Source organism: Microtus ochrogaster, chromosome 6, assembly GCF_000317375.1.
Source record: "Microtus ochrogaster isolate Prairie Vole_2 chromosome 6, MicOch1.0, whole genome shotgun sequence".
Taxonomy (NCBI): Eukaryota; Metazoa; Chordata; class Mammalia; order Rodentia; family Cricetidae; genus Microtus; species Microtus ochrogaster.
Genome location: NC_022013.1, coordinates 87,483,804 through 87,498,768, shown reverse-complemented (window position 1 = coordinate 87,498,768; position 14,965 = coordinate 87,483,804). Strand labels below are relative to the sequence as shown.

The 14,965-nt window shown below is 35.1% G+C and overlaps 1 protein-coding gene across 9 annotated transcripts in view; it reads right to left on the bottom strand.

Annotated features, from left to right (window-relative positions):
- Cep170 (centrosomal protein 170) overlaps positions 1–14,965 on the bottom strand; it is an 88,401-nt gene that overhangs the window by 21,449 nt on the left and 51,987 nt on the right. For 5 of the 9 annotated variants that reach the window (XM_005348998.3, XM_013346983.2, XM_005348999.3 and 2 more), the window contains 4 exons: positions 12,357–12,506; positions 9,608–9,728; positions 6,649–8,475; positions 1,066–1,300 (listed from right to left, as the gene is read on the bottom strand). In XM_005348998.3, coding sequence (XP_005349055.1) covers positions 1,066–1,300; positions 6,649–8,475; positions 9,608–9,728; positions 12,357–12,506 — 2,333 coding nt within the window. The remainder of the gene's footprint in view (positions 1–1,065; positions 1,301–6,648; positions 8,476–9,607; positions 9,729–12,356; positions 12,507–14,965) is intronic. The other 4 variants (XM_005349000.3, XM_005349004.2, XM_005349001.3 and 1 more) reach the window with 2 other exon arrangements.

Here is a 14,965-nt window from a genome sequence, read left to right as displayed (position 1 = left end):
TAGACTATTGTACACACATTGTTTGATAATATTGCCAAGTATAAAATTTAATGTCTTAATGAAAAGGCAAAAATAATTAGCATATAACATAGTAAAAAATGTTTAGGCAACACAAGCATACTACAGTAAAATTTAAAAATCTTAGATTTAAAAAAATGAAATGCTTTACTGCTGTGTTACTAATTATACATACAATGTGTTTCACTTTCTGTACATATTTAAATGTTATAATAAGCAGCCATTTAGTATTCAAAATAATCATGTTTTGACTAAAGAGCTGTACTAACTGCATTTTATGACTTTATAAAAATGTAAACAAAGCAGGGCACGGTTGCGCATACCTGTAACCCCAACATTTGCAGCCTACAAGGATCCCAAATTCATGGCCAACTCAGCTTAGCTTTTATAGCAAAACTGTCTCAAAAACCAAACAGCAATAAAAACGATAAAAACGATTAAAGTTGCTCAGTAACATTTGTAGCCTATCTGAAACAGATAGACTGTTTTTTTAGATTAGATTAAAAGGAAAGTACTCTGTACACTGTCTAAACTAATGTTAACTAGGTGTAGTTAAACCATCTTTCAAAAGTTATTCTTACCAGCATCTCTATTAGAATCTTAAAAAAGTGTGAAGGGGACCAAAATAGATGGGTTCTATGAAGTGCTCTGCCCTATGTCAAGAGCATGAACATTAAATAATTTAAAATGAAAACAAACAGAAAGTCTGATAAAGGGTAATTCTTTGGATAAAACATTTAATTCTGAGGGATTTCATTTCTTAGATAATTTGTACAAATGTAGAAGGGAACTTTTGTTATTAAACTGTAATGTTTTTATTTTTAATTTTTTTACGTGCACGTGTGTGTGTGCTTCTGAGTGTTTGTTTGTGCATCACATAATGCAGGAGCTTTTTGCACCAGATCCTCAGGAACTGAAGTTGTAGACAGTTTAGATGTGTGCGCTGGGAGCCAAACTCAGGTCATCTCCTCAGCCCTTAACTGCTAGCCCTCAGCCAGTTCTCTCCAGCCCCTCAATGTGCAATGCTGATAAAGACTGAAAACCAACCTGGCTATCTCTTCTCGATGGGCAGTCCAATCTCGGATATAGTCTTCCTGCTCTTTAATTCGGTGCTTGAATGAAGAACTAGCAGGCATTGCTGATCCAGTGCTCTGCATGCGAGTGGTTTTCAGGGCTGGAGAAGTACGTAGACGAGCATGTTTAGGGGAATTACGGTTTGATCCAAATTCATCTTCTGAGGTGGAAGCATAATCAGTGGGAAAGCGCCTCCATCTTGAATTTACTAAATTAGTTTGATTATTAAAAAAAGAATTATTATGTTATCCTTTTAAAGATAAAATAAAAATCATGATTTCAAAATCACCACAAGAGCTCACACACAACACAATTTCAGTAACTGACATACATATACACACCTCACAAAAAACTGTAGTCTACTACTCCTTAAGATAGAAACATTGTATTTTTGGAAAATAAAAACAATGAATAATTAAAAACAATTGAAAGACCTTTTTTTTTTAAATACTGCAGTGAATAAACATTCCAATGAAAAAGTTCACTAATGATAAACGACTAAGCAAGCTCTAGTCAAAAATGCTTAACAGGGGTGTTTTTCAGTTGCAAATATTTCTTGAGTAGCGATATGGATGCTTTTTAAATGACAGCAACAACATTAACATGACAAAAATAAAATGGGAAAAGATTTCCTCATGCCACATGGACTTTGAACACGGAGATGATGAAAACCCTCTTTTCCCAACACAGAAACGTGCATAATTCCTGCTATAGAAATTATGCCTTTATGGCAGAAAAAAAAAAACATTACCTCTGTCATTCAACATCCTGTTACGCTATGGTTGGAAAAAACTTTTTACATGGTAAAAAACACAACAAAGCATCTTCAATACAACTCTTTGCTGCTTTAACAATGAAAACATACGGTCAAAATAGACAATGGTGTAAAATCTACAAAGCATAAAACTACAAAAGCTACTCTCACAACCACCAACATTTAAGGCACAAGAGATCATTCAGATAGAAACATCAAAGTGCCAATTACTTTCTCATTTACAGTTAGTAAAGACATTTAAAAATATTACTGCTGACACACTAAAAATCAGAAGACAAATTAATGTGGACATTTTACCAATACAAGTAATTTGTAAAGTATAAACAAGTGAAGAACAGAGAAGATAATGTCTAATTCATGGCAAATTTCACTAAAGCAGGAAATATTTATTTAATGACTAATATATATGGGTCAAGTAACTGGCTCGCAAGAGCTAAGAATAGTTTTGGATAATGAATGAATTCCTGGATAGCTATCATTTGCATTTATAAAATTTAGAATCATGAGATATCGTTGGTATTCTAAGCGACGAAAAATTTAGCAACCACTGCAATTCCCAACTGCCACTAATAGCACTATGTGACTTTTCTTTCTCTTCAATCCTGAACCTGGCTTACTCCATATAACCTCAGAATTCTGAGGTAAGGGAACCTCAGAATTTCCTCATCTTCCACTAGAATTTTGTACTCCTCTTGATACCTCTTCCCAAAATTGTATTTTCCTTGAAGTTAGTTGGTTCATAGATAAAACCGACATCAATGCCAACAGAGATGGCTTAAAGCAGAGAAATCTATAAGAATAACATGTAATAAGTCAGAGCCCACTCCTCTGTGCTCATTAATACCCTATTTGCAGCTCTTGGGATGGGGTCTAGATTGATGGGTACAGGAGAATAAGCATATGTAGAGAAAGTTCATGGGTCACTGTAAAAATAAATATATAAATAGTTGTTTGTTTTTTTTCCTGAAGGGAGATGTGTAATAGTTAATATTTCATTGTTAATTTCACAGGATTTCAAAATCATCATGGAAACACAACTCTGGTGTCTATGAGCATGTTTCTAGAAGGACTTAATTGAGCATCGAAGACTTACTCTAAACTCAGGTTGGTGCCCGGTATGGGAGAGAAAAAGAGGAGAAAGTGGATTGACAAAGAAAATAGAATATAAAAAGGTTTTCTGACTTTTACCTATTCAGATTAAATGAAAAAAATACTTTCATTCTTTGGAATTTTCTGTTTACACAATACATTTAATTTATATAACTAGGTTCATTTGACCTAGTTAATAGATCACTAAATTTAGTATCTATACTGGGAATGTTTGAAACACCAATTTCTATAATTTGTTGGTTGGTGAAGCACTAGTTATACAAATGAAAATGAGAGTAAGTTTCAAGATCATTTCAAACTTGTAAGTCACAAGAAACTAGTATAACATTATTAAACTTGTTTTTACATAGCAAACAGAATCATGCCTTGAAAGTACATATCATATATATATTTATATAATCCTTTGAGAAATTAAATTATTTGTGCAGTTTGGTTTTTTTTTTTTTTTTGGTTTTTCGAGACAGGGTTTCTCTGTTGTTTTGGAGCTTGCCCTAGATTGTGCAGCTTTAATTTGACAATAAATGATATTCTGTCATTGCCAAAAATTATTTTAGTTAGAAAATGTACAACATTCTTTTCTTGCTGAAGGTGTAAACATGTTTACTACAAAATACTGTTATCCATGATGCCTAGAATAAAAAAGGTTCATTAGTAGATAGCTGTGAATGTTCCTTTTTAATGTAATTAACACATTAATCCTAAAATACAATTACAGATTAGAAGAAGGTCAGAAAACACATTTTATTTTCATTATATATCAGAATATTTTAAAGGGGAATTAAAGCACAAAAGTTTTGTTGTATATAAGCATTTAGAGGTAAGATCATTTGAGGACATAAAATTCTGAGAATACTTTGTATTTTTGTTCTTCACTTGAAGAAAGAATTAACAAAAGTCATGCATGCTTTTTTAATTTTCACTATTTAGATTTTGAGATTTAGAATAAAAAGAAAAACATTCAAGAAAAAAATTGAAAATATTAATAACATTTTCTAAACTGTGCACTTAAAATAACGAACCTCGGCTACTTTATTAGTAGTGGCGGTGCTCCTTTCATAACAGTGTATAGCTGTTAGAGACAGGATCCTGCTATACAGTGCAAGTCTGGGACAGATTAAGTAGCCCAGGCTAGCCTAGACTGCAGCTGGTCAACTGCTTTATTTTGATAACTTAGGGTCCTTAATTTTAAACACCAAAATCTTAAACAAAACAAACTTGGGGTATTTTCATTGTTACCAAAAGAATATGGGAGAAAGGCAAATCATTAAACCCTTAAAAGCAAATTATACCAGAGATGCATAAAAGAATGGTTACCAATGTTGCTAGACATTTCCAATCAACAATGCTTACCATATTAAATGAAAGAAAAACCTGATCATGACTTAGTCCAAAATACTGAATCAAAATAATTGTTACATATGTTAATGTGGACAGTCTAACAGGAGGTAGGTAACTTCAAGATCTTTAAAGTTTAAATGGAGAAGAGAAACATTGACCAGTATGATTCCATGTTCTTTTAAGCCTTATTTTCTTCTCTTTTCCCACCCAAGATAATACAATTATTTTAAACAGAAATGTTATAGCATCATAGACATTCAATTGTTAGAACCAAACATAAATCTGTTAGTAATCATTCCATGCAACAGCTATTTAGTATATTCTTCACTGACATGTACTGGATAATACAATAGGATTTCAATGATTTAGAAAACAACACCCAAACAATTATACTACATGGTCACCTTGTATATATACTTCTAGTCATAACAGATACTAGCTGTCTTCTGGAAGCTAGTATATAGCTCCATTTCTTTACAGTATAGTAGCAAAAGCTAGTAATAAAGGCCCTTGATTCTCATCCTGTATATTTGACCAAAAATTATTTCATATCCCCAGTTCCCCTCTTAAATTCCATGACTGCAATTATGTAATATCTGATGACTTAGTATAAAGAATAAAAGTAACAATTTCCCTTGAGAAATTAAGGAATTCTAAGATACTTGATTTGTTTTAGATAAAGAAAAGTGAATATCAAGATCTATATTCAAAGCAGAAATCAAAATTAGTCTGTCTATATATAATATGAAATCTTATACTTGTTTCTCAGACTTGCTAGGTGGTCCTATTTAGACCACATCTTAAAAATGCCCCTCATACTCAAGAAAAAGGAATAAAGCTGGATTGTCCATATGGAAAGAGCGAGTCATTCAGCAGAGAAGAAGGTACTTCATGCTTCTTGCTAACACACAGCTTACATCACGGCTCACGTCAGGATGCAAGGAAACGTAAATATGTTTATGTGCTTGAATGGGGGTGAGGTAGTAAAACAAGCAGTCTTTCAGAAGAAATCAGAGTACACACCAGAGAACACAGCACAAAGGGAAGGAACTGAGAAGAAAGATCCATAAAAAACAAATAACAATACCTAGCAATCAATTCATTAATGGTAGGTTAAAGACTGACATGTGGAAGCAGACGAGAATAACAAAGAAAATGTCATTCATCCTCCAGGAAGCGTGACTGTATTCTCTAGCTTCAGTCTACATTGATCCTACCAGAGTCTATGACTGTCATTATCAAAGCCCCTGACCAATGGAGATGGAAAGAAAATAAGAGTGGATGAAAGCAGCAGTAAAAAAACAAAAACCAAACCCCCAACATTTACAAAATACTACTTGTTTTGAGTCAGAGAGAATGTATTATAAATCAAGCAAAAATAAAGGAAAGATTATATACCAATGTTCCTCCACTTTTAACTCAAAACTTAGGCTCACTTAGCTTGCTGGAAAAGAATCATAAACCTTCAAGTCTTCAAACAGCCGGTCTACCCTTCCTGGCCTTTTCAGCCACACCCATATAAGTAGTTGATTGTGAGGTAATGAGAACACATTTATTACATGAGAATACACACAAAGCTATCTGTCTCACTGCTGTGGTCACATACTCTTAGTGGCTTCAGCTTAAATACAAATAAGCCAATAGCACTTCAATACTGGCAGACTGTATGTACTGACTGCAATTATATTCAATTAGGTAATTACTCCAGTTAAATGCTACAACAGGACTTTGTGAGATAATGCTCACAATTAATTAGCCTTCCAATTTAGTTTAACCCACATATGATTAGTAATTGTTCCATGAATCCACTTTCTTCCACTGAAATAAGTGAAGAATTAATTTTCAAGAGCTCCAGCCACAAATATAAGTATATAAAACATAATATATGTGTATTACTTATATTTTATATAAATAAATATACATATATTTTCTCTTTAAACCAGCGATTTCTTTCCAAAAGGGCTGAAAAAAGGTATATTGCTTCTCTTTGGGTTCAGAAGACATTTGAAATTTCTGATTTTAGAAGCATAACATCATTTTTAGAATGGATAGTAATTCCTAATATAATTCTGACAAACAAATCTAACTATTATCAAATAAAAAAAATTTAAACTCCTAAATCTGTTCAGTTATTTTGTAATCACTTCTTTGTCTAAGACTTTAATTGGAAGTACACTGACTTCTGAATTTTGCATTTTAATGGAGGGGACATTAACCCTCTAATCTTAACCTTATTTTTGAATTATTTTGCTAAGAGAGCTAGAAATTTAATTTTAAATAAAGACTCCACACAGAGAGCATGCTAATGTTATTAGAAATCTGGATCCAATTACCTGAAGGAGAGCCATGAGTGGAGGTCACGCTTTTGACCTTGGAGTCTGATAGCCGTGAGATACTGTTGGCTCTAGTTCTAGGAGAAAATTTATCTGATGGCACTAATCTGGCCCCACTCCTAATGATGGCTTCTGCAGTGCGGGAAGAGGCACTACTTCTTGATATTGTTGCTTCAGAGTCACTGCGGGCAGATAATGAGCCAAGTCTTGTTCTTCGAGGCTGAGCTAATAAATCAATCCGAGAGATAGTTCGTCTTCCTGTGGGTGGTTTTGATGTGGAACTTGTGGTGGACACTTCAGAGGCAACAGATGCTTTGTCAGCATCAGCCAGTTCACTGTCGGAAGCTTCACCAAGCCGGGCTCTGCGCAGAAGGGAAGTCCTGGTGGGCCTTGGCCTTGGGAGAGTGGTCGATTTACTTGACGAACCAGAGGCAACAGGAGAAGTCTTAGACTTTGTTCCTTTGCCTCCTTCCAGTTTGGAATGTATGTTGTGCTCATCAGCTGAGGTGAGTGGAGTCCTCCCATGAGGTTTGCAGGAGTATGTTTCCTGGTCAGATGACATAATGTCAGAGATAGCAGAATGAGGTACACTAGAGGTCTGGTCATCATCTGTTAAGTCTACAGAAGGCTGCCGGATTCTTCCACTGGACTGGACAAATTTTCGACCATCTGCTCTTGCACCTATATCTGTAGAGCGGCTTTTTGCTTTCTTTTCAATTTTCTCCCTAGTGCCTGACTTTGTAGCATCTTTGGAAGGGGAACTCGTGGAACACCTGTCTTTATAGAGGCTAGTGAAACTCTTCCGCTTTTGAGTGGACTTTCTTTCTGTCTCTCCAGTAACCAGACTAATTGTACTGGCTGTGTCTACATCAGATTCTGGTGAAATAGAATTGTCTCTATTGTAACTAGGAGTATCTGGGCCTTCATCAGTTTTATTATTATCCTCACGCAGTTTAGCTTCTAGAAAAGCCATCACTGCTTCCGTGTCTTTTAGAATCAAGGTTGTGTCCATGCTAGAATCAGTATCTAAAGAGTCGCTTCTTTCTCGAAGTCTGCTTGCAGATGCCAAGGCTAAGGAAGTGGGAGCAGAAGAACTCTGCTTGTTGATGTGGGGAATAAGCTCTATGGGTATGTTTGAGCTGGGCTTTTCTATGGTGAAACTCCCTTGACGCACTAACGACTTTGAGGACTCTTTCTTGTCTCCTTTGGAAGTCTGACTTTTTGGAATTTCCTCAGCTTTTCTTCTCTTGCTTTCATTTTGCATAACTCTTTCTCCCTTGCTTGTAGAATGTCCTGAAATTCTTTCTACAGGTTGGGACTCTTGCTTAGAAGACTCCTCCCTATATTTATCTATGTGGCCGGAAGCACTTTTTGAAGACAGTTTAGCAGGAGTCCACTGGGCCTGCTCCTTCTGTTCCTGTTGTTGTTGGATTTTAGCTAATGTTTGTTTTACCAAAGAAGTTTCTTTACCGGTCTCACTCTTCTCCTTGCTAGAAGAGCTAGCTGAGTGAAGGAGGGTTTTATTGTCACCACCAGTTTTAGGAATCTCACCATTGACTGCCCTGTTCATTTGACTCAGGCTTCTGTCTGCATCATGCTTCTCATGCTGGGGTACCTGGGCAGCAGATTCTTTTTCCTGCAGTTCCGTATCTTGCTTCTCTCCTATCTCTGACCTCTGTGTTAGCACCTTTGCTCTGGAGCTCTCCAGAGGCTTTTCTTCATTTGGGAGCTGGGGAAGAGTTCGCCTCTTTCTCTCTCCCTGACTAGCCAAGGAAGCTGCAGAGCTAGTACTTCTCAGTGAAACACCAACTTCACTAGCATCTGTCTCTATAAAATAAAAACACCAAAGTAGGAATTCATTAGAGCAAAAAGATACAAATATAAAAGTGTCAAATTATACTACATTTTGAGTGATAAGTCTAAAAATAGCCTCAGTATGAAATGAATGCCATCACTTCAGGAAATCTGTACTTCCTGAGGGGGGCACCTTAGCCCTTACAAGGCATTAAAAGAAATCTGTATCAATAAAAAAAATGTGAGAGTAGTAAAAAAAAAAGTGGCAGGATATGTCATAATTTTATATACCAAGGGACTTTTAAACTGTAATTTTCTGGTATATTAAGGCAGCTTATAAAAGTAAAAGACTACTTTCCTTCTTTTCAACTTGGTAGATCTCAATGAAAAAATAAACACTTTGAAGCAACAATGTAGAGACAAATTTGATAATATTAAAAAATTTTTGTCTTTACTTCTGTAAAACTAATTATAAAAAAATTAAGTATAAATTGACAGTTTAGAATTCTATATACTTATAGGCATAAGATGACATTATTGCTTATGAACATAGTGAAAAATAATTAAATCAGTACTTTGATAACTCAATTCATAATATAAATTCATATATAAAGCTCATCTAGAAATGATCACTTGTCTTTAGTTTGATTATACTGTAATGATAGTTGCACATTTTTTTTAACTGAAAAGGAAAACCATGAAGCTTTAACATTATACTTGAATAGCAAAAAAATTTACAATAAAAAACAGAGTGTTGGAAAATGAACTACTAAATCTTAGTAAGTATCCTTTTGCCTTTGGAAGGTTCAATTTATGAGCTACATGAAAGTTTTTGAAGGGAAAAGGACTTGGGGCCACGTCGTATAGCAGAACATAAAAATGTGCATAACATAAAAAATGAGCTTCTCAGTTTACCCCCAACACTGCGGAAAGAGACAGGCTTTATTAGTTAGTTTCTACTGCTTATATTTCCCTAATATACAAAATATTAATTAAAGCCTAGCATTTACTTAAAGTCAACAAACTGTTCAAGCATGAAATATATGAATATGGTCATTATGCTTATTTACATAAGTTTAGCTTGTTTCTTTTTAAGACACGTGATCTATTTATAAAGAAGACAGAAAAAGTAAAAAATGGAGGAAGATGAGAAAAAAGAAATTACCGTTTTCTACAGTTGCAGACAATTCCATTAACCTTTCTTCTGGATCATGCCTTGTGTGATTAGCAGCCAAACTAGCCCACTGTGACACCCAACGTTTGCTTCCAGATGAAGCTACCCCTTCCTAAACAAGGAAAACAGAGTGAGACAATGCAGCAGTTCTGCCAACGCTGATTGTCATGAAAGAGACCTTCATTCAGTCACATCATGTGACACTGAAGCCGTGTCTGAAGCTCAGCTTGTTATGCTTCATATCTAAGAGGAAGATTCTCTAACTGCTCTTTCAACCAGATTTTACCATCACTGAATTTAGTGTATCACTTCCTGTGCTTATACAGTAACAGTGCCAGGCCCACTCCAGAAGCTTACAGTTTACATATCACAGCTCTGCAGCTAGCCCAGTGGAGTCAGGTTTAATCCATTAAAAGGAAGAGAGAGTCTAAAGAGCTATTGAAGTACCTGCTAGTCCTCTACTCTCTAGGAAATCAGGCAGACTCCAACTTTCATGAACTATCAAATATGCTAGGACAAGTCTTAATAGATTTCAAGAACCCAAAGCCTGAGACTTTTTAAGGTATTTAAGCTGAAAATAATTCTATGAGTTTTTCTATATCCAGTCTGAACTCAGACCCATTTGTGTTTAGATTTGTCTTTTAGACAAATGGTTTTTGAACCCTTCTAGTGAAGTGTATAGGTCCCTTAACCCATGAACACAACACCCTAGCATTTCTTAAGGGTAATATAAACACTGTATCTCTCAAGCCATAATCAGAGGTGAGAACAGCCGGTGAAGTAAAAAAAAAAGGGGGGGGGTGGAGTAGGGAGTGGGGATGCTGGGAATATCCAGCTCTGTGGAAGAGCACTTGCTCAGCACACACGAGGCCAAGTTCAATCCCTAATAATACAAACAAAAAAAGACTCCTCTCCAAATCTTAACTCAGGAATTCACACAAAAACTGAAATGCCAATAGGAAATGGAAAACAACAACATAAGGTTTATTTTGAACTATTTAAAACATACCTTATTAAAAAAGAAAGAAACCGAAGTTACTGTTTTAATTATGAATAGGCTAAGGTTAGATACTTATAAAGTAATGATTTCATATAGATAATACACTGTATGGTTTCAAAAATAGGTTAAAATAGTCAAATACAGAGATTGATGTATTTAGACAAAAGGAGACCAAAGCTATCTGCCTTCTTGAACTCCCTTCCAAGGTCCTGCAGTACCTGCCCACAGCTCTGAGCACTAAAGGCAGAGCACATCATCCTGCACTATGCTGAGAAATCCATGACAGGGTGGTCTTGCAACAGGTGTTTCCCCAAACAGGTGGCTTTACATACTTAGGACATGCTGTTTTTTTTGTTATAATGGTCTGTCATGTGATGGCTGTAAAGGTAGGAACTTATTAGAGCTATATGAATTTTACTTGGCATGGATTGAGAAAGAAAGAAGAGGGAATATAAAGAAATTCACAAAAACCTTTCCCTGAATATATCAAAATATCAACACACTACTTGATATCACTATTGATAATTACCTGTTTTTAGGGTATAAATTAAAAAGAAACGACAAATTTCTCTAAAGGGGAAATAAAGAACACTAAAAAGCTGTAATTGCTTTGACAATTTTCAGAAAATGGCAACCACTGAGGAATAGTTTTAATACTATTCAATAAACATACCTGTCTCTAAAGCTATTTAATTTGTAAGAATATAAATGAAATAGTGTTATATAACATGATTTTTTAATTTATATTTATCCACCATTCACTTATAACTAATTCTTTTCCTTAAAGAAACATAATCTTAAGAGTAAGATAACAAATTAAGAAAGCGAGGCCAGGTAAGGAAGTGGCTCAGTGATTATGAGCACTTGCTGTACAAGTCTGACAACTGGAGTTCAAATTCCCAGCAATCACATAAAAAGCTGGGCATGGCTATGTGTGCCTGTGGAAAGTCCCTGTCCTAAAGGAGTAAGGTGGAGTGTTAATAGAGGAAGACACTTGTATGCTTCTCTGGCTCTCACATGCACACACAACACACACACACACAGACACACACATGCATGCATGCACGCACACATCCACCCACCTCTCTCCCACCCCCAAAAAAATAACCAAAGTTCAAATTCTGGCTCCACAAATGACAACATTTAAGACCACAGCAAGGTTAATTTCTATGTTCTGCATTTTCCTAATTTGTAAAACAGCCTGAAGGCTTCCTTCCACTGAAAGTTGCTGCCTATTATCTGAACAAATAATACTTCCAACTCATACAAACATTTTATATTTTCTTTTGCTACATAAAATGGAGTGGAAGTTTGAAGTCATTGCTATGTCAATCAAGCACCCTCAGTTGTCCTTCTCATTGCATCCTGGCTTGCACCACACGGCACTCACTGCATTGTTTAGCTGCACCTTTCACATGTTTCCTGAGCTCGGTCGTCTACATCCAAACACATACCTCTTAAAAAGCCTAAGTAGTGTGTATTTCTGTATTGTCTCATTGTACTACTTACAAAAAGGGGAATATAATTTATTATTTTTTCCTGAATTGTAATTATTCTCCTAACTTTGAAAGAACAATGAAAACTAAGAACTAAACCAAAACTGCTTTAGGTTTTCATTCAAAATAAAAAGTCAAAATTTAGTTTTTGAGGTATTTTACAAGGGGAGATCTATATCAACACTTAAAATTACTTCCAAATGGTAAGAACTTACATTTTATGCATATAAAAAGAATCGCATACCTCTGAGTTATGAAACCCAGGTGTGCTGAATGGCTTTCTTTCTTCCATTACTACTGAAGCAGAGTTGATAGCCCAATCTTTAATCAGACCTTTATGCTTTTCATTGATAATAGGCCTACTATAATCCTGATTGTCATCTACTCCAAATACCTAGGAGGAAAAATTTGTTTCACAATGAAAATGAAAGTGTGGGTACCAGGTTAGTATGTGAACATCAACAGCATCAGAAGCAAACAAAAATATCCTAAATTAACCTCACCTAGCAATTTCAGAAACAGGGAAATTTAATGACAGGATGACTCCCCAGCTGGACTGGACAGAAAGCCAACAGCTGCAGATATGGCTATCCTTTTTAATAGTTAGCAAATATTCTAGTTGATAGAGGGAAATATTCGTAACACTACATTAGATCTGTTGAATGACTTAATGATTCTGAACACTACAATCATGAGAATCATGTTTTTAGCTTGTTTCATGTTTCTATTTTGGAGAAGCACACACACAAAAAAAGAGAAATATATGCCTCTTCTTTATTTGCTTTTTTACTAAAAAAGTTTCATGAACATATATCACTTACATTTATACATGTAATTTCCTAAGGTGCCAAACAAGATTTTATTGTTGATTTTCACAAAGTACAGCATTTGTTGGAAATGCAGGTTCTTGGTCTACTCACAGACAGCAATAAGTAAATGGCTGTCAATGGTCAACACTTTAAGAAGTTCTCAACAGAGACAATAGTCATACAATTATATTTTCCCAACAGGAAAGACTCCAGACTTTGTCATTTTCTGGCATACAAAAAACCTGGATATAATACTTTGCAAAAAATTGGAATAAAGCAATAGCTAATTATATTTAACATTTTATTTTAATATTCAATCTGAACTTGGTTCAACTGAATGGATAAATATCCCTCAGATTTACTTATTACTATTACTATATGGGACATTGATCATTACAAGCAGAAAAATATGCCCTTGAAGTAGCAATCTGTAGAAATGTCCTTTGAAATCTTCACTTCCTACAAGAGAAAACCACTTCCAGTGGTGCCGACTCTTCTCATGCTGACTCATCTACAAATGTGTGGGATAGTATTCATAGCTACACTGGGACACATGAAGCCCACAGGTTGTAGGTTGGAAATTGATGGTCCTATAATAATCTGATAAATTCTGAACTGTGCATTTAGTAAAGTAGAGACCATATCTCTAAATTCAGTGAAATATGGAAATTTTTACCACTAAACAGCTTTATTGCTTAATTTAATTTAAATGCAGTTTTTCAAGAATTTGATTAGAATTATCATTCCTTTAAAAACAAGTTGCACATTATTAAGTTAAATGAAACCATTAATAGTACATGGAATATAGGATATAGACAGGAATAAATAAAAAGAATTTCTTTGCTTCATCCTGCTAAACATTGGCGTAAACTAAGCAATTAAAGCAGAGAAAGAAAGAGAGTATGCCTGGGTCTTGTTGACTTTACCCTGACTTGTAAGGAAAGCAACATTAGAGCTTAAGTGGCTTGTGGATCTTTTGCCAAATAGTTCACTACAAATTTACTGGTTAGTTATTGTTATATTACCAGAAAAAGCAATAGCTCAAATCTGAAGTAAAATAACCATATGTGATTCCTTACATTTTGCATCACTGTGGTATGTCTATTTATAGTTTCTGATTTGGTGACAGTTAACTGAATCGACTTTTTAAAATACAATCACCAGAGTTTCCAATAAATATGGTAAACCTCTTCAAAATACTTCTAATAAAAATGACTTGGACATTGCATGAATAGATTAGTATTTTGAAAATGTAACAAACTGTACCCAGAATTGTGCTCTAATGGGAGTTGAAGGCAACAAAACTCCCAGCGATTTTCTACACATTCCCTTTAAAGTACCATCTGTTAGAGAATTGCCATTTTCTTTCTATACAGGTGACAGGGCAGGAAAAATTCCAGTGGGACAAAAAAGCTTTAAGATTTCACATTTACGATTTATTAACTATTGAGGCAATCTCAGAGTGTAGTCCAGACTGACCTAAAACTCACTATTCATCTCACCCCAGCTTCTGAAATGCTGTAATTACAGGCATGAATAAGCCACCATGGCCAGCTTTTAAAACACATTGAAAAATATGAGTAAGATAGCAATGGCTAGTCTACCTTAAACCAGTACACATTCATGTCTCAAAGACATTCGCTTGTGACAGCTTGCATGAGGAAACACAGTGCACAGTCAGTTACACTCTCTATATGCTTGGAGGCATGCATGGTTTTGTATTTCTAAAGTACACATTTTGATATATTATCTAATAATGGTCTAGAAGTTGGGAGTGTCTCAAACAAGAAGAACGGATTTGTAAGACCTTCCATCTTTCATTCTAGACTGTCACCAGGAGATTTCATCCATATGCACATAACTATTTGATTTACCAACTGTAGCTTACCTGTCATCAAGGACAGCTCAAGATACTTGAAAAGCAGTCTTTTTGTCTTACGTTCATTATTTTCTCTGTGCCCTACTCTATTTGGTGTCTACTACAACTTCAAACTTGTTCATAACAAAATCTCTCTCCTTTAGCCAGGAATTCTTTAGGCTGGAG